General features: G+C 37.6%; 3 protein-coding genes across 14 annotated transcripts in view; 2 read left to right on the top strand and 1 right to left on the bottom strand.

Moving 5' to 3' along the window:
- The window catches only part of syne1b (spectrin repeat containing, nuclear envelope 1b), a 178,025-nt gene extending 161,221 nt beyond the window's left edge, over window positions 1–16,804 (top strand). For 7 of the 9 annotated variants that reach the window (XM_051647295.1, XM_051647294.1, XM_051647299.1 and 4 more), the window contains 9 exons: window positions 208–341; window positions 2,018–2,144; window positions 2,257–2,468; window positions 4,305–4,505; window positions 4,732–4,860; window positions 5,047–5,259; window positions 6,829–6,921; window positions 9,746–9,804; window positions 15,866–16,804. In XM_051647295.1, the coding sequence (XP_051503255.1) occupies window positions 208–341; window positions 2,018–2,144; window positions 2,257–2,468; window positions 4,305–4,505; window positions 4,732–4,860; window positions 5,047–5,259; window positions 6,829–6,921; window positions 9,746–9,804; window positions 15,866–16,112 (1,415 nt within the window). In that variant the 3' untranslated portion in view covers window positions 16,113–16,804. The remainder of the gene's footprint in view (window positions 1–207; window positions 342–2,017; window positions 2,145–2,256; window positions 2,469–4,304; window positions 4,506–4,731; window positions 4,861–5,046; window positions 5,260–6,828; window positions 6,922–9,745; window positions 9,805–15,865) is intronic. The other 2 variants (XM_051647296.1, XM_051647297.1) reach the window with 1 other exon arrangement.
- A 3,395-nt stretch (window positions 16,805–20,199) lies between these two features.
- Window positions 20,200–21,748, bottom strand: ccdc170 (coiled-coil domain containing 170). Its single transcript, XM_051645993.1, is given in 6 exon segments — window positions 20,200–20,502; window positions 20,781–20,974; window positions 21,051–21,199; window positions 21,309–21,564; window positions 21,636–21,720; window positions 21,722–21,748. Coding segments are annotated over 6 exon segments (1,014 nt in total).
- Window positions 21,749–23,310: 1,562 nt separating this feature from the next.
- Window positions 23,311–27,124, top strand: part of rmnd1 (required for meiotic nuclear division 1 homolog) — a 4,917-nt gene continuing 1,103 nt past the window's right edge. Inside the window, exons 1-9 of one of the 4 annotated variants that reach the window (XM_051647307.1) lie at window positions 23,311–23,448; window positions 23,869–24,303; window positions 24,866–24,974; window positions 25,104–25,179; window positions 25,276–25,315; window positions 25,520–25,620; window positions 26,638–26,744; window positions 26,854–26,918; window positions 27,114–27,124. The exon at window positions 27,114–27,124 is cut by the window's right edge and continues 66 nt beyond it. In XM_051647307.1, coding sequence (XP_051503267.1) covers window positions 23,875–24,303; window positions 24,866–24,974; window positions 25,104–25,179; window positions 25,276–25,315; window positions 25,520–25,620; window positions 26,638–26,744; window positions 26,854–26,918; window positions 27,114–27,124 — 938 coding nt within the window. In that variant the 5' untranslated portion in view covers window positions 23,311–23,448; window positions 23,869–23,874. The other 3 variants (XM_051647308.1, XM_051647305.1, XM_051647306.1) reach the window with 3 other exon arrangements.

The raw sequence follows: 27,124 nt of genomic DNA, 5'->3' as shown, positions 1-27,124 counted from the left end.
TTTTGAAGTCAAATAATATAATAATGCCATTAGCAGTGCATATATTTATTCTGATTTTACACTGCTATGAATAATGACACATTTAACTAGCAGCACCAAGTACGGTTGATTTATGAGGTGATGATCTTGTGATGAACATTTCTTGATCATGCACAGCTGCAAATCAGAGCATCCTCCCTTGGTAACTACTGTGTTGGTTGTGTACAGGTGATGCCGAGACTCATATCAGACAGCTGGATAAAGCTTTGCACACCAGCTGCTTCCATCTGCAGCAGACAGAGAACATCATACGCAGCCAAACCCCCACCGGCCCTGAACTGGACACCACATATATGGGATACGTGAGTGATAATCATACAGGACTGTAAATTAATGGTCAACCAAAGTGGGTACTTCAATGGCTGATGCCGATATATAGACATTTTTAAGTTTGACTTTTGAAGTGTCCAAAAACTACATACTGTACATAGTTTATATAGTCCTGTCTTACTAGGACTGGGTAAAAATATAGATATTCAGATGCATTGCAGAATTAATTTAAACAAAAATAAGCATTTAATTCTAATCACGAATTGCACGGATGAAGAAGCCGCTTGAGTCCTCTCTCGTTTATACGCACTCATTTACAGATGCTCTTTATAGAACTGCCGTATTTCTTAAAGAGACAGTACCAATTTTAACATGTATTCTACAAATTCATGTAAATACTTGTAAACAGTACAAATAATGCATGTAAACAATAAACATGTTATCAAATATAATACATGCAATATAATATCATACTTATTGATGGAATACATGGATTTGTACACATTTATAAAGCTAAAATGTGACCAAAATGATACAAAACAAATCAAATATAATTTGTTAAATTAATATTTTCATAATGTACCTAGTTAGTAGGTCCCCTATATAATTGACAGCATTAGCTGGGAGAGAATTTCTTTCATTTGTAAGCAAAATGGACATAATAACTGAAATACACCCATATGAATCGATATTGAATCGGATCGAAACCTGAATCTATTCGAATCGAGAGCTTGTGAATCGTAATCGAATCGGAAAATATGTATCAATACCCAGCCCGATGTCTTACACTTTTAGAAACTACCACATTACTTTCATAAACACTTGTTTGTCGCTATATACTACAAAATGTTCCTGATCCATGAAGTCTTTGCGTGTAATGTCTAAAGGTTGATTTTGAGGCAATTTGATCTAATTTTTTTATATTTTTTGAAATGTTGCAAATTTATGTAGCTAATGAAAATCCCTGAAATTAACATTTCCTTTTAGACAAAATTATTTTTCAGTTTTGTTTAAGGTCATTAAATCAAACATTTTTCAATAACTGTCCAATAAATGAATGGATAGTATTTGGGGCTAAAGACCCCTATAAAACACATTGTTGTTGTTTTTTAAACTGGGGTGAATACATTTGTTATGAAAAATGTTCAAAGTGGGCTCACATTGACTCATCCAATCATAATGGAGATTAATTTGTTTAGAGAATACTTGAGATGCCAAAAGTGTTTGAAATTAACAGGAAATGGTGGACTTTTTCTGAAGTAGTTATTTTGAGTGCATCGTCTTAATTAGTTACTCAAAAAAAGCAACAAAATTATTTGCATCAGTTGACAAATTTTGCACTATAACTATTGCCTCTATATCTATACAATATCACTTTAAACCCCTTAGAGGCCTTTTAACCCAAGTGTGGGGTAAAAGGCTCCCTCACCACCTTTTCTAAAAATCTGAATTTTAATTGAAACAACCTTCCACTATTATTTCTTTTCACACAAATTATGTTGCCCCATCAATGTTTAATAAAAATAAATCAATTTGTTTGTCCTTGATACATTTTGTGACCAGAAAAAAGCAAAATTTCCTTAAGGGGTGCCTTTAGCCCCGATGTACCCAAATGTGTATTCCACCATTTTCAGGTTGTCCCCACAGACCTGCTGGTAGTATGTGAAGAATAATACTCATTCATATTTTAAATTTTTTATTCTTTCAGATGCGTCTGCTCGAAGAGTGTCATGGCAGTATAGACGCGGTAAAGCGAGTGGGATTTGAGCTGAAAGATGAGGAGGACAAGATATCTGGTTTCGTCGACCCCAACAGCTCAGAGTCCCAGACATCGGGTACGAAGCCTTATGACCGTAACTACACTGTGCCACAAAGAAATAATTTTTCACTGTTTTCTAATTGAGCCGAATGGAGGCATGTCTGAATGTTGTCACTGGTGTCGTGCAGGTGTGATAGAGCGCTGGGAGCTGCTGCAGGCTCAGGCTCTCAGTAAAGAGCTGCGCATGAAGCAAAACCTCCAGCAGTGGCAGCAGTTTAACTCGGATCTGAACAGCATCTGCAGCTGGCTGGACCAGACTGAGGAAGAACTGGAGCAGCAGCGAGGACTGGACCTCAGCACCGACATACAGACCATTGAGCAACGAATTAGGAAACTAAAGGTAAAAAATGAGAACTAATGATGTCCGATTGGTGTATTAATCACTCTTTTGAAATAGTTTTTTTTTTTTTATATATATGAATCTGTTCAACCCATTCACAAAGTGCTTGAGAGAACTTTGGAAGTGAAACTGTAGATGTGAGTGACGCACCTACAGTATAAAGTGTAGAAGTGTAACTATAGTATAAACAACACAACATTTGATCTGTGTAAGTAATCTACAACTAGAGGTCAACCGATAGTGGATTTTGCCGATAACGATTACTAAGTTGGTGGAAAAAGCTGATAACCGATTAAATGGCCGATAGTTTTTAAAAGCGATATATAGAATGTTTAAAAAAATGTTTTGCCTTTCCTTACTATGACAGGCACAGACATAGAGGCTACAGGAGTACACAATGAATGACATCCCAGATGCAGTTTATTCTGCAACCTACATCCCAATAATAACCAGAATGATATGAAGATTTGGTGCATAACATGGTGCATAACTTAAGCATAAACAAGCCTGAAATACACTTAATTATATCGGGACACTTATTTTGAAATGAAATATTTACAAAATTAAGCTTTTTATACTCTATATACTGTATATTCCAGATTAAGTGAGTGTGTATGTGTGTGTGTATATATATATATATATATATATATATATATATATATATATATATATACACACACACACACACACACACACTATATTTCACATAAATATTTATTTATTTATTTATTTATTTTTTCACAAGATATGAAGTTGGTGACGCAATGAAAAAGATCGGCAACTATCGGCATTGATTTTTGACTATAACCAATAGTCACAAAAACTACATTTACATATTTGGCAGATGCTTTTATCCAAAGCAACTTCCAGTGCCCTTATTACAGGGACAATCCCCCTGGAGCAACCTGGAGTTAAGTGCCTTGCTCAAGGACACTATGGTGGTGGCGGTGGGGATTGAACCAGCAACCTTCTGCTTACCAGTTCAGTGCTTTAGTCCACTACGCCACTCCACTCCAAACTACTGTGGGCAACAATTATTCGATAAAACCGATATATTGTGTACCTCTATGAACAACATATTGTTAAACTGCAGTATTTAACCCCCCCCCCCCCCCCCCCAAAAAAAAGATTAAATATATTTTTACTATTGAGATTTTATTACAAAAATGTAATACTACTAAATACTAAAAATAAATAAATAAATAAATACTGTGGAGATATATATATATATATATATATATATATATATATATATATACTGTGTGTGTGAATGTAAATTGTGTATATAGTCATGTCTTTAACAAATCAGTGACATTTTAATGCATCAGTTTATTTGAACCTGTTCACAGATTCAAATGAACTAATTCATTAAAATGAATCAGATTTCCCACTGCTATTAATTCAATTAAATTTTTAAAGTTGATTTATAAAGCACAATTAAAACAACAAGTGTTGACCAATGTTCTGTACAGCAGCTGATTAACACAAAGAGAAACATACAATAAAATAAGATTCAAAAGACACAAAATACAAAATACAAATTCTAAGGTTAGTTAAAGGACAGGGAGAAAAAGTGCGTTTTCAACTTGGTTTTAAAATCATGTATTAAGCGCTGTTCTGCATGAATTGGTTTAGCCTAGTAGTTAAATATACAGTAAATGTTCATAACCAAATGCAAAGTTTACATGTAACTCACATACAGTGCAATGTTTGTTTATTGTCCAGTTTGTTACGTACTGTATTTCCATTTGTTTAATAGGTTCACTTGTTCACTACTTCATTACTGTGTTTTGGCATTGACTCTGCACATTTCTGTGCACATGTAACTCTGTTTAGGAGCTGCAGAAAGCTCTGGATAAGCGTAAGGCCTTCGTGCTGTCCATAAACCTGTGCAGCGGTGAGTTTGTGCAGTCAGACAGCGAGGAGGCACGAGACCTGCAGCGACGACTGAAGGAGATGAACAATCGCTGGGAACATCTGAGCAGCTGTCTGGATGAGTGGAGAAACGCTCTACAGGAAGCTCTGATGCAGTGCCAGGCAAGACGCACCATAACATTCAGTGTTCAAACGGAATAGGGAGGTTGCTATATGTAATACGAATAAGGGTTGAGAGATCTTCTATGGAAATTAAGTCTTTCACTTTTACTTTCTTAAAAAGTCTTGTGTCTTCTTTTTGGCTTTCTCTTTAATAAGAGGCATTTATGAATATCAGAGTATTTATGAAGGTGGCATCTGATGGCATTCTTGTTTTTCCTAATGTCAGGATTTCCATGAGATGAGTCATGGTCTCCTCCTGTGGCTGGAGAATATTGACCGGAGAAGAAATGAGATCGTCCCTATTGACCACACTCAGGACAGCGATACCTTACAGGAGCATCACAAAACACTTTTGGTAAACCACTTCTCTTATTCTTTTTACACAGCTTGATTTGTACTTGTCTTGTTTTGATAAAAGGAATGCCCGCCAAAATTTACATTCTGTCATAATTTACTCACTCTCATTCCAAACCCATAGAACTTGGAGGTGTTTTAATGAATAAAGTTCGGTTCTTCATGTTTGTCTTTTCCATCTCAACAGCAAATCCGTCTGGAGTTGCTGGACTCCCAGTTGAAGGTGGCGTCCCTGCAGGACATGTCCCTACAGCTGCTGGTCCACTCAGAGGGCAGTGACTGTCTGGAAGCCAAAGAGAAGGTGCATATCATCGGGAACCGTCTCAAACTGCTGCTGAAGGAGGTCAATCGAGACATTAGAGAGTTGCAGAAGACCCTGGACATCACCAGCAGTCAACAGGTTTGTGATTGACCGCCAACTACACAGCAGAACAGTCTTGACTGTTCACGTTCACTGCATGAACGTGTTTTGGTTCTGTGATCAGCTGATTTAAAGGAGCGTACACACATGATGCATTTAAAAACAGCTAGAAGTAGCACAGTGGAAGTGCACAATGGCTGTGTATTACTCACCTGAGATTCTCCATTAAAATGTTGATGTATCATTGTTGTAAAATTCAGGACAGCAATACAATAAAAGCCTCCTACCGTAAACACTTGATACACTCGAGATGCTTGTCCCACCCCCATCATCTTCTGATTGGGCCATTGTTTCAAGTCGTACATGGGTTATTGACCATTAAGGTTGTCCGAGGTGATTAAAATTGAGATTTGTTTTTTTTAAATCTAGTTTAAAGGAATAGTTCTCCCCAACATTTTTATCTTATTGTTTTACTCTATTACTTTCTTAATCTTTTACTCACCGTTATGTCATCTCAAACTTGTGTGACTTTATTTCTTCTGCGGAACACAGAGATATTTAATGGAGATATGTCTGTTTGTTCATACAATGCAAGTGAATGGTGACCAAAATCTCAAGCTCCAAAAAGGACATAAAGGTAACATAAAGGTAATCCATAAGCCTCCAGTGGTTTAATCCATGTCTTCTGAAGGGATCCAATCGCTTTTGGGTGGGAACAGAACTAAATATATCTTGTTCATTTTTGACGTTTTTGACTTTTAGAGAAAAAATATAAAAATGACTTTGAACTCAGTATTTGAAAACATGTTCATCATAAAAGAGAAGTATTCAAGTAATTGTCTTGTGTAAATTGCAGTTTTTATTTATTTTTTAAAAACTTGATAGACCCAGACAAAAAAAGAGCATCACGCCATTGACCTACATTTATGTGCTACACTGCGTAAAAATTTGAACTATTTTTCATTTGACACGTCAAGAGCCAGTGACGTCTGTCTGCTCCATGTATACATATTCCAAATATTCAAGAATAGTTCACATGGAAAGCAAAATGCATCCTGTATGAACACCCCCAAAAAACACTGATTAAAACTGAATAAAATCATTTAAAATCATGCAATGCATCTAGAAGTTAAAATAATATTTTGCAGCTCTAATCTTGGGCTCGAAACATACTGTACCTAAGTATGTATACGCAGACACTTCTAGCTACGCAAGATCGATTTCGTGTTTTGTTGCATTCCAAAATGTGTCAGCCTGCGATTCAAAACACAACGCAGGTGCATGTTGCATTATCAACGTTGCCACAAGGGGCGCTATAGTCAACATCGTCTGAACTGTCTACTACTATGGTACGTAAGTCATCTATTGTCATGGCGGAGCAACAGTTTAAAAATAATATTACTGAGCAAGAAAGTTAAAGTTTATGTATTTGTAGCAACTGACCTTAATAATAACGCATACGGTTTTGTGGCACAAACTTTTGAAGGTAACTCTATCACTCCCTTGATTACGGAAGTGTGTTAACGAAAACAGTAATGCAAGATTATCCATTTTATGTTTCTATCCCTCATACTCTCTCTTTCTCCAACACAAACACAAACTCTTCAGGATCTGTCATCTTGGTCATCTGCTGATGAGATGGATACATCTAGTTCCGTGAGCCCTGTGTCTGGACGCAGCACTCCCAGTCGCCAGCGATCGGTAACATGTTATACTCATGTTTTGTGGTGTCCTTCAGAGACTGAAGTGTTTGCTTGTCACATTTAGACAACAGTTTGACACTTGTGCCCTTAATGTCCCTGGATCTTGGCCCCCCCTAAAGTACACTTGGCACCTTTAGTATTTTTGCTCAGAGTTCCTCCAAAACTCAGGACCACTTCCCAGCATGCTTTTCTCAGACAGAGGAGCCTAATCAGTTCTGGAGTAATTTATCCCTGTTTTGTTTTCACAACCTGTTGATTGATGCAAATTCATTTTACATCCTTTAAAAAATATATATTTTCTTTTCTCGCCTGTTCCACACCCCTAAATTCTGGCTTATTTGGTTCCTCTACTCATTTCTCCCTCCATTCATACTTATTCTAGATCCCCACAATGCAGTCTTCATGGAAAACTGGTTCTGTGAAAAAGAATACTCATGAAAACATGTCCAGGTCACTTTTCACTCCAAAAATCAAAGAAAAAAATTATTAATTATATTTACCATTTTTGGACCATTAAGATCTTTTTTTTTTAATTGTGACAATATTTTATAAGACAATTATGCAGTAATTTTGTTTTGTTTTGTTTTATTCCCATTACTGTAAAACAGTACTTCTTTGTACTTCCATGATGTACAATATAAATACTTTTTTTCTATTGCATTACATTAATGAGAATTGTGGGTAAAATATGCTGAATTGTTTTGAAAATAATGTCACAATGCGTGCGTGTTTTATTTTTTATTTTGGGGTAAAAAAAAATGACCCGCACATGTTCTTGACAGGTTTTTTTTTAATTCAATTATAATGATAGAAGAAATGTGTTTGGAATTAGCTTAAAACTTCTTCCAGAGTCCTTACTACTTTTTTAAAAGTATGAACATTTTTAAATGTTAATAGATCCCTTGATGGGACTATGGTTCCATACACACGATACAGATTTGATGTACAGTTGAAGTAAGAAATGTACATACACCTTAGCCAAATAAAAAAAACTCACAATTCACAATTCCTGACATTTAATCATAGAAAACATTCCCTGGCAGTTAGGATCACTACTTTATTTTAAGAATGTGAAATGTCAGAATAATAGTAGAGAGAATTATTTATTTCAGCTTTTATTTCTTTCATCACATTCCCAGTGGGTCAGAAGTTTACATACACTTTGTTAATATTTGGTAGCATTGCCTTTAAATTGTTTAACTTGGGTAAAATATTTTGGGTAGCCCTCCACAAGCTTCTCACAATAAGTTTCAGGAATTTTGGCCCATTCCTCCAGACAGAACTGGTGTAACTGAGTCAGGTTTGTAGGCCTACATGCTTGCACACGCTTTTTCAGTTCTGCCCACGAATTCGGATTGAGGTCAGGGCTTTGTGATGGCCACTCCAATACCTTGACTTTGTTGTCCTTGAGCCATTTTGCCACAACTTTGGAATTATGCTAGGGGTCATTGAGCTTTAACTTCATGGCTGATGTCTTGAGATGTTGCTTCAGTATATCCACATAATTTTCCTTCCTCATGATGCCATCTATTTTGTGAAGTGCACCAGTCCCTCCTGCAGCAAAGCACCCCCACAACATGATGCTGCCACCCCCATGCTTCACGGTTGGTATGGTGTTCTTCGGCTTGCAAGCCTCACCCTTTTTTCTCCAAACATAACGATGGTCATTATGGCCAAACAGTTCAATTTTTGTCTCATCAGACCAGAGGACATTTCTCCAAAAAGTAAGATCTTTGTCCCCATGTGCACTTGCAAACTGTAGTCTGGCTTTTTTATGGTGGTTTTGGAGCAGTGGCTGAGCAGCCTTTCAGGTTATTTCGATATAGGGCTCATTTTACTGTGGATATAGATACTTGTCTACCTGTTTCCTCCAGCATCTTCACAAGGTCATTTGCTGTTGTTCTGGGATCGATTTGCACTTTTTGCACCAAACTACATTCATCTCTAGGAGACAGAATGTGTCTCTTTCCTGAATGGTATGATGACTGTGTGGTCCCATGGTGTTTATACTTGCGTACTATTGCTTGTACAGATGAACGTGGTACCTTCAGGCGTTTGAAAATTGCTCCCAAGGATGAACTAGACTTGCGGAGGTCCACAGTTTATTTTCTGAGGTCTTGGCTGATTTCTTTTGATTTTTCCCATGATGTCAAAGAAAGAGGCACTGAGTTTGAAGGTAGGCCTTAAAATACATCCACAGGTACACCTCCAATTCAGTTCACCTCCTATCAGAAGCTAATTGTCTGAAGGCTTGACATCATTTTCTGGAATTTTCCAAGCTGCTTAAAGGCACAGTTAACTTAGTGTATGTAAACTTCTGACCCACTGGAATTGTGATATAGTCAATTAAAAGTGAAACAATCTGTCTGTAAACAATTGTTGGAAAAATTACTTGTGTCATGCACAAAGTAGATGTCCTAAATGACTTGCCAAAACTATAGTTTGCTAATATGAAATCTGTGGAGTGATTAAAAAATGAGTTTTAATGACTTCTAAGTATATGTAAACTTCTGAATTCAACTGTATATTCAGTTGTCACTACCTGAATTTTTTTTTTTCAGGAGTGAATTCTGTGTGTATAGAACTAGATTAAACACTCAAAAGAAAAGTGACAACCATATTTAACTGCAGTGTGTACATGGCAAAATAGAAGTCGTTTTTATGAGAAATGTGCCATGAAGAACCAGTTTCTTTGTCTCCACAGGGATGCTGCCCCCCCCCTCATTTGATTTTGTTGGGTTTCTTTCATCAGTAGCTTTGTATTTATTTGCCTGGACTGAAACATTCTTTCTTTCTTTTACCCCCCTGTTCATTGCAAACAGCCACGGGGCAAAAGTAGTCTGTCGCAGCCCGGAGAGTCTGTGAGCAGTCCACTTCACAGGTACATCTCTCCTGGCTTCTAGAACACTCTGAAGATAATGGAACTCAGCTCATGGCCTGACTGCAGGCATCAAGCGCCCATAAGTCTGGGATGACCCCCGAATGTCTCTCTTGTTAAAGTGGAGAGTGTCTTGCTAAGCAAAAATTGCTGTTTTAATCAGTTTTTTTTTTTTTTTTAAATATCCTTAAAACAAGATATATTTGCCTGAGAAGCAAAATTGCATAGGATATTAATACTTGCCTTAAGAGAATATATCTTGAATTAAAGGGTTAGTTCACCCCAAAAAAATGACAATTCTGTCATTAATAATTCAGACTCATGCTGTTCCAAACCTGTTAGACTTCTGTGCAACACTAAAAGAGATGTTAGGCAGAATGTTAAACTTAGTCACCATTCACTGTCATTGCATCTTTTTTTAAGAATAAGAAAATAAGAAATAAACGTAATTCAATATCTATTCTCTCCAAACTAGTCTTAATGTCTTATGCAGTTTTACTTCTCAAGTTAATTTATCTTGTTTTAAGGATGTTGAGAAATTCTTACTGGTAAACAAGACCAAATAGTGATTTAAAAACAAGCTTTTTTTGCAGTGTATAAGCCTGACAGACCACCCTTGCAGTTTCCCAGTATTGGCACAGCATGTCATAAATGCATGAAACAATGCGAAAGCCAATGAAATCCTGCTGATGGGCAAATCTTAAAGGCTCATGTTGATGACTTCCATCATCTTCTGTGATTCTAGACACTGCTCAGGTTAGGGAGCTGAGATAGACACTTCAAACGGGAGCCCATGCACCAGGCAGAAGTGTACGACTCCAGAATGTGGTTTCAGAATGGCTGCCTCACAGCACTTTCTAAAAACATGCTTTTTATATATATATCTTCGCCTAACATACTCGGCTAAAAATATTTCTGCTAGACTGCTTGTTGCTGAGCAATTCATTTTTCTTGTCCATGTATCCAGCAAGCGTCTGCAATGAACAATCTTGGCAAAAGTGTCTTTCTCTTTTTTCTTTTGTTTGCCACATCTGCTCTTTTGACTAATCAATCATCTCCCCCCTCCAATCTTCCGTTCATGCAGTTTGACGACAGAAGTAAAACATGAGTATTGAACATCCATCATTGTCCTTTACAGAGACTCAGGATACTTTTAAAGAAGTAATATTCTAGATTTTGTGCACTTATAATATTAAGGTTTTCTTAAGTTTAAGTTTTCCACCCTCTCTCTGACCCTTATTAAACAGGCTACTGAACCTTTAAGAATTCTGTATGTAAATGACACTGTATTGATTGGCTTACCTCTTCACATGCAAAATGAGTTGCGCCTCCCACCAAGTTGCTGAAGACTGAATGGACATAGTTCTGTAAACATGGAAGGTCATGGTTGTGACGTCAATATGATTATTTCGAAACAAACCATTTTCCATTTTTGCAGATTCGTTTTCATAAATGCTCTTGTTGGATTGGGGAGAAGGTTTTCTCTTGTGAATGTGAGATTCAAACCTTCAACATTTTGGTTTTCAGCCCAGAGCTTTAACCACTTGGCCACACCAGCCAAACCTAGATGTTAAGGAAAAGGAATTACCCTACAATCGCCACTTAACTGAAAACTTTGTCAAGCTATGCTTTTTCCTGTTGGCAGGAACTCTTTAACAAAAAGACATATACTGCATATAAGAAGGCATTCTCTTTGGAAATGGCCCTGTTGCTCTCAAATGCTGCTAAAGACTTCAAGCTAACTCTATTTGTGTCAAGCTTTGGATGGCTAATGTGTTCCCAGATGTTATGTAACAGTGTTAGACAGAGATAAAGATGTACAACAGAATGATCAAGATAAAGGAACAGCAAGGTGCATGGAGAAATTATTCAGTACAGAAATATATGAAAACATACAGTGGCCCCTAAAATGTACGAATGCCATTGCTTTAGATAAAATAACAAGCCAAGCGGGATTCATTTTAAAGAAAGATAGCACAGTCGCACTTTTCTAGTATAACTTTTCACACACACACACACACACACAAAAAGTTTGTTAGGTTTTAAATGATAAAACAATAGTTTAGCATTGATTCAGGAAGTAGCCTTAAAATTTTTGTTTTATCTTGTTATGGTTGTTCAAACCATTTTTTTCCTCATGTAACTGTCAACTGTTAAATAGTATATTTAAAAATGTAAATAAAAATATTCGGGAAATGTAAGATTTATTAGGTGCAATTAATAAATTCTTAAAAAAAAAACAAACAAAAAAACAGATTGGAAATATTTACATTTGTATGTGTTGGATATTTCGTAACTTTACATGCACCGGGCGACATATACTGGAAAGTGCACCATTTAGATCAGTTTCTTGCTGAATAGTTTCTAAGAAGTCTATTTTTACATTATTTTCTCTCTCATAAATTTAAACGGGTGTAAATGTCAACTTCGTCATACTGTATATATACATATATGACATATATGTCTAAAGGATCGAAGTCTGTCATGCAAAAAAAAAAGTTTAATGGTGCAACGCTCAAGTATTTTATAATGTGTAAGTGTCCATTTACGCTGTAACTAGTTAAAGTTGTAACTTAAGCACACAAAACACAAACTGATCAAATGTATACTTTGAATGCACTTTGGATAAAAGCATCTGCCAAATGCATAATTGTAAATGTAAAATGCAAGCATGGCTGGTGCAACCTAGAGCTGGGAGTTGATTCCGAAAAGAATGAGCTCCAAAAAGGGGCGGAGCTCCAAACACAAGCAAAGTTATAGGGAGCCCTTTACCTAACCCTAACCATCTGTGGAAGTGTCGTTCCCTTTTTGGAGTTGGTGCAACCCCCTTTTGGATTAACCCTGCCCCTTCTGGAGAAACCACGCCCTATTTTGGAGATTCCGCCCCATTTGGAGATCTCCGGCCTGCAGCTATACCCACTTGAAAAGAATTGATTCTTTGATTCCAAGGCGTTGTGAATCGAGAGTTGACTCAACTCCATAGCTTGGAGTCCGCTTAGGGGCATGACATGTTGTTAGGAACTACACATTGCAGAAGCCTTAACGGCACTAATTCAATGACAGATTTAAAAAGTAAGTACTTACTTATGCCTATTACCCCTCCTGGGTAAATTGTTCCCCGTTGGAATCTGTTTCCCCCTAGCCCCGATAGGGTATGGGGTTATGGTTAGGGTAGGGAAGGGTTAGGCTTAGGTTTGTGCATGGGGAACGCATTCTGACAGCGGAGAACGTTACAGTCAGATACTGTTCCCCCCATACAGATCTGCTGGGGGGAAACAGATCCCGACGGGGAAACAGAGTTCTACACTACACCAACTCAAACTAAAGTCTATTGTTTTGACATACTATTTAGGGTCTGTTCCAAAACATAGTGAGTTGCCTTGCTGTCTCCTACATAGGCAGCTATGGCAGCATCCTTACTGAAATGATGCCTCATAAGAGAGCGATTTGGAACGCTCTACATAGGCAGCTCGCATTATTCAAAAAGCGCTCCTCACGTGCATCGGATGGGAGACTCCAGTCGCTATGGATTTCAATACAGGTGATCCAAGAGGAAAGACGCAATACTCTAATGAGCATCAATATGCATAGCAAACACATTTTGGGTAATACAATCAGTTTTCTATGATATTAAACACTTTTATCAATACTAAGTATATTTATAATCTATATTTATCTCACTTCTTCTTGGATTATTTAATTTTTTTCTGAGCTCATAACGGTGCATTCTGGGATTGCCTACCCAGGCAAGGATGTACTGTGTATATAATGCTATCGTAGAATTCGGCCACATGGAGATAGCTTAGGAGGCAGCATAATTAAGATACCTAGCTTTTGGAACAGCCTTCGAGTCTGGAGCGTGCCTATGATGTCTTAAAATGCTGCCTTCGAAGGAAGCTCACTAGTTTTTGGAACAGACCCTTAGGGCAGTCACACACCGGACGAGAAGCTGCGCGGCTAGGACACAGCACAGGTATCAAACACAGGGCACGTCAATGCAGTTCAGGTTGCAGAGAGTACACACAAAAGTTACCAAGGTTTTTCCCTTCTTCAAGAATGAACAACACTAGAGTAAATAATCTATGTCCTTTGATAAAGATTTGGGTCGAATTTAATGGAAAATATGCGAGTTGCGTTCCGTGGCAGGGCAGAAGTGTGAGAAGCCCCCGGAGTCGTAGCTGGGCGCCGCCGACAGATGCCGAGTGGCGGTGGCAGTATGCGTGCATTCATAGAAAACAATTGTTTCGTATTTTAGAATGCACCATGTCGTCCGCCAGATGCGTCCAGTGTGCAATCCCCTTTAGTGTACAAAACATAGATGACAAATGCATACTAAGAAAAATATTCTTTCTAAACAAGAACAACTGAGAAGCGGTAACAGGCAATTTTACAGTAGGTGAAATTATGATTTTAACGGTCCCACTTTATATAAGGAGTCTTTAAAGACTATGTACTTACATTAAAATACATACAATAAAATGTACTTATTATGTAACTACATATTCTTCTTCAAAATGTTCACATGATTCACATTTGCTGCCACTGAGGTTTAGGTACGGGTAGGATTAAGGGGGTTGCACACTGGATGCATCTAGTGGACGACATGGCGCGTTCTAAAATTCAAAACAACTGTTTTCAATGAAGGTATGCGTCTGTTGGCAGCGCCCAGCATGACTCCGGAGGCTGCTCAAATTTCTGCCACGCCACGGAGCGCAACTGGTATATTTTTCTTTAAATTCAACCCAAATCATTATCAAAGGACATAGATTATTTACTTAAGCGTTCTTCATTCTTGAAGAAGGGAAAAACCTTGGTAACTTTTGTGTGTACTGTCTGCAACCTGAATCGCATCGATGTGCCCCTTGCTTGATACCTGTGCAATGTCCTAGCCGCGACGCGGCGTGGCGCTTCTCGTCCGGTGTGCGACCGCCTTTAGGAGTAGAGATAGGTTTAGGGTGAGGGTTGGGTTAAGGTTAACAGGTTAGCTACAGATGTAATTAAATGCAGGTACTTTGAGTACAATTCAACAACACTTTTAATGGGTCTGTTCCGAAACCTAGTGAGCATCGTCCAGAGGCAGCATTTTAAGACATCATAAACACGAAGGCTGTTTCAAAAGGTAGGTATCTTAATTATGCTGTATTTAGGCTCATTAGAGGATTGCTTCATTTCTCTTGCATCACCTGTATTGAAATAAGTTGCGAGTCAAGTGTCCCGTGGGCTGTGCGTGAGGGGCGCTATTTGAATGATGCACGGAGCTGCTGCCTATGTAGAGCGTTCCAAATCGGTACGCTTAGGAAGGAGACAGCTGCCTAAGTAGGCAGTAGACAGTGAGGCAGCTCACTAAGTTTTGGAACAGACCCTATAAGTACATTTTATCAAAATGCTTCAGTACATAGTACTTAAAGATATAGTACACCTAATATAAAGTGGGTCCCTTTTAACATTATTTGCAGTTCGGAATACAGGCGCATCTGCTCAAATTCTTCCTACGGGATTGCAGTATCACGCATTGGGATGTAGATATACCCACTTTTATTTTTTTTTAGAATTGACTTATAAAAAAAATATCAAGATCTTTTGTCATTCATACTACCATAAACAATGTATAGAATGCTTTATATTGTGCTGTTTATTATAAGATTTAACTTGGCCTCCCATTTTTCGGAATCGAAAAAGAATTAAGAAAATTAGTCGGAAACCAGGAATCAGAAAGAGTGAAGTTAGTTTTGAGAAAAGCTCTAGCATAATTTTCACTTGGTTTGATATTTTGTTAGCTAATGCAATGACGTTCACACATTTTTACATTCATACACTGGTGTGTTCAAAGCTTTTGGGTGCCACTGTGTAAATAATCTTTTATAAAACCAGTCAAAATAGAAGCTAGTAGCTTGCTATAGATGTCTTGTGAAGTTGTGAAACATGTGAATCTAGGCCTACACAAATCCCCTTTTTTAGCCAGTTTTAGACATAGAAAAATTACCAACATAATTATTTTTTACCAAATTTTGCATCTGAACACTTGCCACTCTCTTGTGCTCTCTTGTGTCGTATGTGTGAGCAGGTCTCGCAACGCCGCTGGATCCGGTTCCTCCCATTCTGACAAGGAAGAACCATTGTCCTGGTGCAAAACCTTCCTGAAACGCGTCCTCTGGGCCGCACTGCCCCTGCAGCTCCTCCTGCTGCTGCTGGTGGTCGTGGCCTGCCTCATGCCTACGTCTGAAGAAGACTACAGCTGTGCCCAACTCAACAACTTTGCCCGCTCCTTCCACCCCATGCTTAGCTACACCAAAGGGCCTCCACCCATATGAGCCTAACATGTTACTCGGAATTGACAACTGCCATAATGAGTAGTTTGGCAGTGAAAAGTGAATTATTATCGTGTCCTTGTATAGCAAAATACAGCTGCTGATTTTATAGTACATCACCGAGTCTTGTGTAGATGTTAGAAACAAGCCTATTGCACTGAAAATTTGATATGCTGTAAGACAGGTCATTTTTAGTACTACACATGTTCTTCCAAATTTGAAAAACAAGGAAAAGAGTCTTTTTTTAGGAGAGCATTAGATATTAACTCAACACTGGTACAGTTGAAAGAACTGAACGGTTGATCGGGTTTAAAGACCTTTTTAAATCATGGAAATGATTTACTTTATTGGAGAGAATTGTGCAGAATTGCTTGAAACAAATGAACAACTTGTAAAAAAATGGAGAAAAGAAAAATTTATGAACTCTATATTGCAATTATTTTTTTATATGTATTTTTGGCATGTGGTCATCCTTTTGGTTTTAAAATAATCATTTTATTGGAATTGCCATTGTTGATTTTTAATTTTTGATCTTGACTAACTTACTATAATAATCAAGTTAACTGTGTCATGAATATACTTTATTGTATGTTAACTACTGATATCAAAGAAAAGGATATGTATGTTTATACAGTTTGCTGAGGCTTGAGAAACCTTTGCAATGAAAATACACATACAGTATGATATACACAAAACCTGCTGATTAGTATGTTTTTAATTCAATTGTATATCAAATGACCATAAATATAATGTTTAATGTGATTCATAATTATCTTCCAACGTGGGACAAAAACCAGAAACAAACAACTTTAAAATATCATCCAAAAGCAAATACAGTATGTCATGCCATAATGCTTAAAATGACAGCCCAAGAAACTAGCATCTTGTGTCTTTACTGGCACAGTGAGCTTCCTGGATCTCAGAGTTTGCAGCGGAGGGTTCTGGCAAGGCCTCTGGTTTGAACTCGAGAGGATGTGCAACATTAAGAAAAGAAACTGGCACTCCACACATCTGAGGTTTGTGATGCTGGTGTAGAGAAGCAGTACAGTGACAGCAGTGTGAATGGATGGAAACCTCCAGCCTTCTGAGAACTTCATAATTTGGGATGCAGGATGTGCCATCAACACCCAACATCTGAGACACCACAGCGTGGAAGTCCAGCAACTGCAATGGAAAGGGTTAACAATGTGGAAGGTTGTGTTGGCCTGATGATTTAGAAGTTGGTTTGTTAACATGAAGGTTGCAGGTTCCAGGTATAAGTGCTTAAAGGAGATTTATGGGTCAAGCCCATCATCTTGCCAATTTTGGGGTCACCCAGTCAAACTCTATAGTGCCACCATCAGCACAAGGTTTTACTTTTCTTTTGCTTAGACCCTTTGAACTCTTTGCCCTAAAAGAATAATTGTTTTTTCTCCTTCTCCTTCTCCTTCCAAGGTGAATTAAATTGTATAATTGACACAATATTTTAATATATATCTTAACCCCTTTTTCCATTTTTCCTACAAATCATGTCCAATTGTAACCAAATTTGGCTTGGATGATCTTCAGACAGGCACGCAAAAGTTATTTGTTACTTTTTCTATTTTCACAACAGTTACAGAATAAAGTCGCAACAAAGTTGGCAAAGTCGACAAAAAAAAAAAAAAAAAAAAAAGAAACACGGAAAGTCAGGCTGTCTCTCAGCAATGCTTTGTAGGGCTGGGTAAAAATATTGATTTTCCAATGTATCATGATCTTTATTTGAACAGGCTAAATACTGATTCTTAAATCCCAATATCGATCTTTCATTCCATGGCAACCCTCTACAATGAGAGTAAATCACTCGCATATGCAACCAAATTTCACGCTATGTGACTAAAAAATGTCTGTGGTTAGTCGCTTGTTGGTAAACTTTCAGATATCACTCACCAGTGATTGAGTGGTATAGTGGCGAAGAAGTAGCACCGAGATCCTTTCACTACGTGGTGAGAGTGGTAGTTTGGTTTGACTCCTTTTGCGTAATGTGTGTCCAAAGACGAGATCCACGCAATCCATTTGTCATTGAATTCTGTCTCTTTTGATACCCTTTCTGTTCTTTACATTCAGTTGTTGATCAAATACAACAACAACAAGGTAGTAAATAGGAAGTAATTAGCCACAAGTGCCACAAGGATATGCTTTACAGTGATTTTACTTTGGTAAGCTGGTTATGTTAGGCAAGTTGTTGAGTTGGCGTTTATAAAATGGCAGCAACAACAGTATTTTAACAATACAGTTTTTATAGAAATTACATTTTGATAAACGATTTGGAGTTATTAAAAAAAAAAAAAAAAAAAGATTTATATTCAGTGGGTATTTTTCAAATATTCCATAAACTATAAATGTAAAAAAAGACAAGCACTAATGACAATATGATAAAAGATTTAAAAGAAATTTTACATAATTAAGAACGATTATTAATAATAATCCTGTTTTAATTGAAAATTATTAAAAATAATTTATATTCAGTAGTTATTTAAATATATTAAATATTTAAAAGTTTTCAATGATTAAGTACATTTATTGATAATAAAAATAATTTAAAAAATACCGTTTTTATTTAAAAATCACATTTTAAATATTAGTAATAATATAATAATAAACTTATAATAATTATATTATTTGTTATTCTTGTTTTTATTATTATTTATATTTATATACTGTATAAATATATACATCGATCAGCCACAACATTAAAACCACCTGCCTAATATCATGTAGGTCCCCCTCGTGCTGCCAAACAGTTCTCACCCGTTGAGGCATGGACTCCACAAGTCCTTTTAGTCCTGTAAGTTGCGAGGTGGGGCCTCCATGGATCAGACTTGTTGGTCCAGCACATCCTATAGTTGCTCAATCGGATTGAGATCAGGTAAATTTGGAGGCCAGGGCAACACCTTGAACTCTTTGTCATGTTCCTCTAACCATTCCTGAACAATCTGCAGTGTGGCAGGGTGCATTATCCTGCTGAAAGAGGCCACTGCCATCAGGGAATACCGTTGCCATGAAGGGGTGTACGTGGTCTGCAACAATATTTAGGTAGGTGGTACATGTCAAAGTAACATCCACATGAATGCCAGGACCCAAGGTTTCCCAGCAGAACATTGCCCAGAGCATCACACTGCTTCTGCCGGCCTGCCTTCTTCCCATGGTGCATCCTTCTGCCATCTCTTCCCCTGGTAAAAGACACACATGCACCCGGCCGTCCACATGATCTAAAAGAAAATGTGATTCGTAAGACCAGGCCACCGTCTTCCATTGCTCCATGGTCCAGTTCTGACGCTCAAGTGCCCATTGTAGGCACTTTCGACAGTGGACAGGGGTCAGCATGGGCATTCTGACCGGTCTGCGGCTTCACAGCCCCATACGCAGCAAGCTGCAATGCACTGTGTGTACTGACATCTTTCTATCATGGCCAGCATTAAGTTTTTCAGCAATTTGTGCTACAGTAGCTCTTCTGTGGGATCAGACCAGACGGGCTAGCCTTCGCTCCCCAAGCCATCAATGAGCCTTGGGTGCCCATGACCCTGTCGCCGGTTCACCGGTTCTCCTTCCTTGGACCACTTTTGGTAGATACTAACCACTGCATACTGGGAACACCCCATAAGACCTGCCGTTTTGGAAATGCTCTGACCCAGTCATCTAGCCATCACAATATGGCCCTTGTCAAAGTTGCTCAGATCCTTACACTTGCCCATTTTTTCTGCATCCAACTTATGAAATTCAAGAACTGACTGTTCACTTGCTGCCTAATATACGTATCCCACCCCTTGACAGGTGCCATTGTAATGAAATCATCAATGTTATTCACTTCATCACAGGCTTATGTGACATAATGGCTTCAATTACATTTATGTATTTAGCAGATGCTTTTATCCAAAGCGTCTTAAAGTGCATTTAAGGTATTTTTTTTAACAGTTTGAGTGTTCCCTGGGAATCGAACCCATGACCCTGGCGTTTCTAGTGCCATGTTCTACAAGTAGAGTTACAGTACTTCAAACTTGTCTCATCTAATTATATTTAAGAGCTGGTACTATCCATACTAAAGAAGTAGAGAATGCAAACATGACCTTTCTTACACTTTTTCATGGCTACAAAGGGCTGTAAGTGCCTTCAATATTTGCTCTGTGGGTTGAGAAGATAGATTATCAAGCAAAGACTCCACCTCTTTAAGGAAGGAGTCATAGAGACTGTGAGACACCTGAGCTTCATTCTGGTATCTGCTGAGTTTATTGTCGAGATCCTGGCACAGATTCTCATAGTGACTGCACCGCTGCTGTGCTGATGAATGGGCCAGTTCAGTCTCCTCTAGAGTGGTTTTAAGGGCCTGGTTCTCCCTTTCAAAACTGAGTTTCTTCAGGGAGACAGTATCCAAATCCTGAAAAGAAATACACTACAATGCCATTGTTCATGGTGAAACATGGTACAACAGCAGAGATTTGTAAGTTTAGGATGGTGACTTAAAAGTTAAAAGTAGATCTGAGCTGTTAGCTCAAAGGAGAATCTCACGGAAATGCATCCAGGCAATTTTCACTCCAAAATCAAAAGCGAAAAAAGAAAAAAAGTATTTTTTGCTTAAAGATTTTCTGCATTGTGACTGTTTTTCTTCCTCAGAACAATTAAGCACATTTCCTACCGAATTTGTATGAAGTTAACATGTCTAGATATTTGTTTGTTCTGACTGAGTTTAGCTCATTTAGCTGAGATTGTTTGCTGATGGTCAACATCAGTTGCCAGTCGCTTTACTGTTTCTCTACTGGCTTTACATTCCACTTCATAGGATTTCACACGTTCTTCTAGAGCATGAATGCAGTTCTTCAGTCTGTCTCTGTCCTTACAGCATGCATCCACTTTATTGATGATAGAGATATGTGTTAGAGTCAGGAGAATCTTTAAGCAATGTAAAAAAGCATATGTGAAACACACTCACCATGAACACAATGTAATCCGTTGGATCTGTCTTTCCTGCTAAATTTATGGAGACTTTGCTTGCCAGTGTTGATATAAACTCATCAGATCTCCTCTGGATCTCAGTGGCTTCCTGTTTTGCCTTGTTGCATTCTCTTAAATGCTGTCTGCAAAAATGTGAAGGTGTTTCTGACATTGCACGGTATATTTCTCATGATCTCAAAAACCTTTTTGATCTAAAGGTCAAATGTTAGTATAAATAGTGTAAATGCTCACTTAGACTTAATGTCAAGTTCCATCACTCTCGCCCCCATCTCCTCGTTCTCCTTTGTCAGTGTCTGTATTCTCATGTCCATGATGCTTTTGGAGGAGGTGATGGAAAGCATCTCTTGCTCTGTGTTGTAGTTGTGTTCTCTGAGAGCGCTCAGAAGAGACTCCTGTCTTGCCTCCTTCTCATTATGACTCTCAGTAGCATCCCTTAAATTATTTATAGTCTCCTCTTGAGACACAACCTTTGATTGGGCGTCTGAAAACCGTTTAAAAAGAACATTTGTGAGATATGCCATCAATATTACTCTATATTATGAGAAGCTGAAATATGGACCTGTGATGGCAGACTCTAATATTTGGCTTGCAGGGTGGCGAGTTCCTCACGGGCCGTCGCTGTGGATTGTTTATAGTATGCCAATGTGTTGTTGGATTACAGAGTTGTCCATTGCAAATACACTGTCAATCAACCTGTATGCTGATGGATAGAACCTGCTGTGTCTACAGCAGTAGTAACATTCACAATTAATCTTTATATCTTTTTTATGGCAATAAAAGTGGGCATGACTTTTATGACTGAATTAAAAACAATGCAAAACAACTGTATTAATACTTTGGAGGACATTTATCTTAGAATTAACAACGAAAGCATATTTATTGCTGGAAGACAAGCTATAAACACAATACGCAAATACTGTATATACAGTGATGATAATAAATAATAAAGACACAAAAAATAAAGATGCCACTTTTGTCCTTTTTTTTTCAAACTGATAACATGAGCGTGTTAATTTAAGAATGTTTGCAAACAAGTGGCATGCTTTGTGACAAGCCCTTAAAGGAACAGTTCACCCAGAAATGAACATTCTCCCATCATTTACTCACCCTCATACCACCCCAGATTTTCTTTACTTTCTTTCTTCTGCAGAACACAAACGAAGATTTTTTGAAGAATATCTCAGCTCTGTAAGCCCATACATTGCAAGTGAATGGTGGCTAGAACTTTGATGCTCCAGAAAGCACATAAAGGCAGCATAAAAGTAATCCTTACGACTCCAGTGGTTAAATCCATGTATTCTGAAGCACTGATAGGTGTGGGCGAGAAACAGATCAATATTTAAGTCCTTTTTTAACTATAAATCTCCACCTTTGACCAGCCCCAGTAGGTGCAGATATGCGCGAAGAATCTGAATCGCCAAATAACAAAAGGAGACGGATGTGGAAGTGAAAGAGGTTTATAGTAAATGACTTAAATATTGATCTGTTTCTCACACACACCTATCATACTGCTTCTGAAGACATGAATTTAACCACTGGATTCATATGGATTACTTTTATACAGCCTTAATGTGCTTTGTGGAGCTTCAAAGTGCTGGTTTACTTGCATTGTATGGACCTACAGAGCTGAGAAATTATTCTAAAAATCTTCATTTGTGTTCAGCAGAAGAAAGAAAGTAAAAAATCTGGGATGGCATGAGGGTGAGTAAATAATGAGAGAATTTTGATTTTTGGATGAACAATACTTTTAAGTTGGGTCAGCATTTTATGGATCTTAACACAAAGGATATGATACACAGTGACTAGTAGTAGACATGGAAGCAGGAAATGTCTTAAAAGGAAACGTTTTTCTTTCTTCATTACAACAAATGAATGCTCTGCGCGCGCGCGCGCACACACACACACACACACACACACACACACACACAAATAATAATAATAATAAAAATACAAAAAGATAAGACAAAGTCCATCAACAAAGGACATTAAGTTTTTACAACAATTTATAATAATAATTTAAAAAATGAATTTTTCATTCTTATCAGGACAGTAAATTGTTTTACTTTATTATTAAATACTACAAAAAGTGGGGGAGATTTGAAAATATGCATTTATGGATAAAATGTTTCGCCAATATGATAATATAATTTTATCAGAAAGCGTACTAAATAACCCTCTATCTTCAAACGAGAACGTATCAGCAGGGGGCGGAGCAATTTTACAGTAGTGACGTCAACGCAAAACACAGGAAGTACACCGGACCTCTGCGTGCTGTTTGAACTGTCAAATAAACTTTATGTGAATATGTGAGAATGTAGTAACAGTTTGTAACACAGAACGCTCTAATATTTCTCGGGAAGCTACGCGGCAGGTACGCTGTAGAAGATTAAAGCGTTTTAATGCTGTTTGTTGTATAGTGCACATTTTTTTGAATGATTTAAATCCCAGGGTAAGTCAAAGAGCTGCTCATTTTGATAGCAGTATCAACAGAACAATTGACACTGTATCGACTTTATGTCAGGTGGTCAGAATGACGTAAACACGTATTTGGCCTCTTTGTATATGCATTCATTTTACATTATAATTTAGATAAGACATGACCAATGCAAACTGAGTGTGAGTGTTGACATGCTGTTCAAGGTCAGTTGGATGCAACATGCAGACTATACACAAACAGTTCGTATAATGCTACTAAATATACCAAATATAATGCTAATAAATGAATTATTGCCTAACAATGTATATACATAATTTAACACTGATTTTACCACTGAAACTGTCATTCATACAGGTAGGCATGTCTCTCAAGGCTCTATGGAGATTGTACCAACCCTTGAAGAGGACACAAGCCTGTGGATTTGCTCACAGAACACTTTATGGATTAGACTGTGTCACCAGGATAAACAGCTCCATGCTGGCATGCAGTGCTTCTACACAAAGCTGGAATAAAAACCAGACAAACTGTCACATTAGTTTACACCATGTCAGATTTACAGACTCCTCAAGACTGCGAAGAGGAGAGTTACAAAGACTAGTTATGCTTAACTCTAAAATGCAGATTCCCTTGCATACGAAATTCAAAACATGGAGCATACAAATGAGGCTGCAGTCCACAACCATTGCCACCAAATCAGTGCTGAAACAAGGAGGCATGCCTGGCAAAAGAACCTTGAAGGGACCAAGAACAAAACAGCCTTCTCGAACCAATCAGCCCAGCCAGGAGGAGGTGTGTCCTGTTGTTATGATATGATCAGAAAATATCTTCTATTCCGAATCAGAATTCATGTTTATTGGCCATCCAAGTTGCACTTAAAGGGATAGTTCAATCAAAAATGAAAAGTCTCATGACATCCCAAACTCATATAACTTTCTTTCTTCTGTGGAACACAAAAGAAGATGTTAGGCAGAATGTTAGATACCAAAGCTGCCATTCACTTTCATTGTATGGAAAAAATGTTTGACTTGGTGGTTTGCTAGAAGAACACATAAATAAATCAAGATGTAAAACATGTAAACTGACATCATATTTTTTTTATTTGAAATAATTCCTTACAATAACTGTTTTTATTGAAGAACATACAATTCTTGATACTTCTGGAATCACACAATTAATTACGTTAATTATTTAAATCTTGCTATTCCTAGTTTCTGTTAATACAATTTGAAAACATCAGCTTTGTGATCATTACAGCACCAGAGGAAATTTCTTGGCCTGTTTAACTTCAACATGCCTTTTCTAAAATAGAGGATGATGACAACACATTTTGTGTTTATTTACATCTTTTTAGGATATGATGCAATGCATCGCATACGCAACTGCGGACCAGTACCACTTACCTACACTCTGCTACGATCTCATCGCTCACGGCTTTGTTGAAATCAAAGAATTACCCAGGGGTCAGTCCATCTGTCATTTTCATCATCTTTTCTATTTCAACTTTACTTTACTCTTTAGGGTTGACATCTGCATGCTGGTTTGATGCAAACACAGTGTCTTACAGTATTTGAAGTCTTTTTGTATTTCAGATGCTTCTAATGTTTTGGTGATGGGAACAGAGAACGCGGCAAAACCAAATGATAGTGGCACAATATTTTTCTTTAGGTATGCTGAAAAATTGGATGAATATTTTGTCACTTGAAGTTTTGGGTTTTGGTTTCGATGCACTGGTAATTATTTTCTGGTTTATGTGCTTCTTAGAGAAGGATCAGTGGTGTTCTGGAATGTTGAAGAGAAAACTGTAAGTAAAATTCTTTCCCAAGCCTCAGTTTTTCATAGTTTTCATTATGGATTTTTTTTAAACAGTTTACCATTAATTTTCAAGAAGCAGTCATACTCATAACCTTCTGAAGAATCTTAAAGTTTCTTTGATGAATCACTCAACATATCATAATTGAATGTTTCTGCTGGTGTATCAATATCTCCTGCACATTTTTATTCTCAGGTAAAGACTGTGATGAGAATCCTGGAGCAGCATGAAATTCAACCGTATGAAGTTGCTCTGGTCCACTGGGAGAATGAAGAGATCAATTACTCAGTAGGAGAGTGAGTTAAAAAAAAAAACTTAATATTCTTAATGCAACATATGAAAAAATCTGTTGAAGTCATGTAATGTGCTTCCTGAAGTTTCCTGTAATTTATTACTGATGGTACTAATTTTCATATATATATATATATATATATATATATATATATATATATATATATATATAAATACACCAATCAGCCACAACATTAAAACCACCTGCCTAATATTGTGTTGGTCCCCCTCGTGCCACCAAAACAGTGCCAACCCGCATCTCAGAACAGCATACTGTTCTTCTCACTACAATTGTACAGAGTGGTTATCTGAGTTACCGTAGACTTTGTCAGTTCGAACCAGTCTGGCCATTCTCTGTTGACCTCTCTCATCAACAAGACGTTTCTGTCCACAGAACTGCCGCCCACTGGATGTTTTTTGTTTTTGGCACCATTCTGAGTAAATTCTAGAGACTGTTGTGTGTGAAAATCCCAGGAGATCAGCAGTCACAGTAATACTCAAACCAGCCCATCTGTCACCAACAATCATTCATGCGATTATCTAATCAGCCAATCATGTGGCAGCAGTGTAGTGCATAAAAGCATGTAGAAAGGAGTCAGGAGCTTCAGATAATGTTCACATCAACCATCAGAATGAGGAAAAAATGTTATCTCAGTGATTTGGAGCATGGCATGAGTATTGGCTGGTTTGAGTATTTCTGTAACTGCTGATCTCCTGGGATTCTCTAGAATTTACTCAGAATGGTGCCAAAAATAAAAAAACATCCAGTGAGCGGCAGTTCTGTGGACAGAAACATCTTGTTGATGAGAGAGGTCAACAGAGAATGGCCAGACTGGTTCGAACTGACAAAGTCTACGGTAACTCAGATAACCACTCTGTACAATTGTGGTGAGAAGTGCGGGTTGGCGCTGTTTTGGCGGCATGAGAGGGATCTACACAATATTAGGCAGGTGGTTTTAATGTTGTGGCTGATTGGTGTATACATACTGTATTTATTTATTTTGTATTTTTTGTGGACTTAGGGGAAATTCAAAGCTCCATCGGGGAAACTTTGTGTTTAATGGAGAGCTGGATTATGAACAGGTCGTTCTGGAGAAGTTTGCATTTTCTAATGCCTTGTCTCTCTCAGGTTGGCTGATGTATGAGTTTATCCAGTCAATTTAAATGTCTCTGTCTGGGTTAACATTGCTTCTTAAATTCTTTGTTGGTGTTTGCATTTTTTGCATGGGTGATTTCAGTGAAGTTGGCAATCTGGGAGGTCTCGCTTGACAACTTTGTTGAGTCTATCCAGTCAATTCCTGAGGTAGATCCACTTATGTTCTCTTTCATAAGTAATACGAGTTAAAGTAACTTTTTACATATATATGCCACAGATTTGTTACATTTGACAGGCATATTACTGACATAGAGTATCTAAAAAAAAGTCAATTATGTATCCTTTTGAAATATGATATACATATACTGTGTGTGTATATATATATATAGTCTTTTTTAACAGATGCTGAAATC

The sequence above is a fragment of the Myxocyprinus asiaticus genome, chromosome 20, assembly GCF_019703515.2.
Source record: "Myxocyprinus asiaticus isolate MX2 ecotype Aquarium Trade chromosome 20, UBuf_Myxa_2, whole genome shotgun sequence".
Lineage (NCBI taxonomy): Eukaryota > Metazoa > Chordata > Actinopteri > Cypriniformes > Catostomidae > Myxocyprinus > Myxocyprinus asiaticus.
Note: the sequence above shows the minus strand (reverse complement) of the source record. Positions and strands in the feature narration are given on the sequence as shown.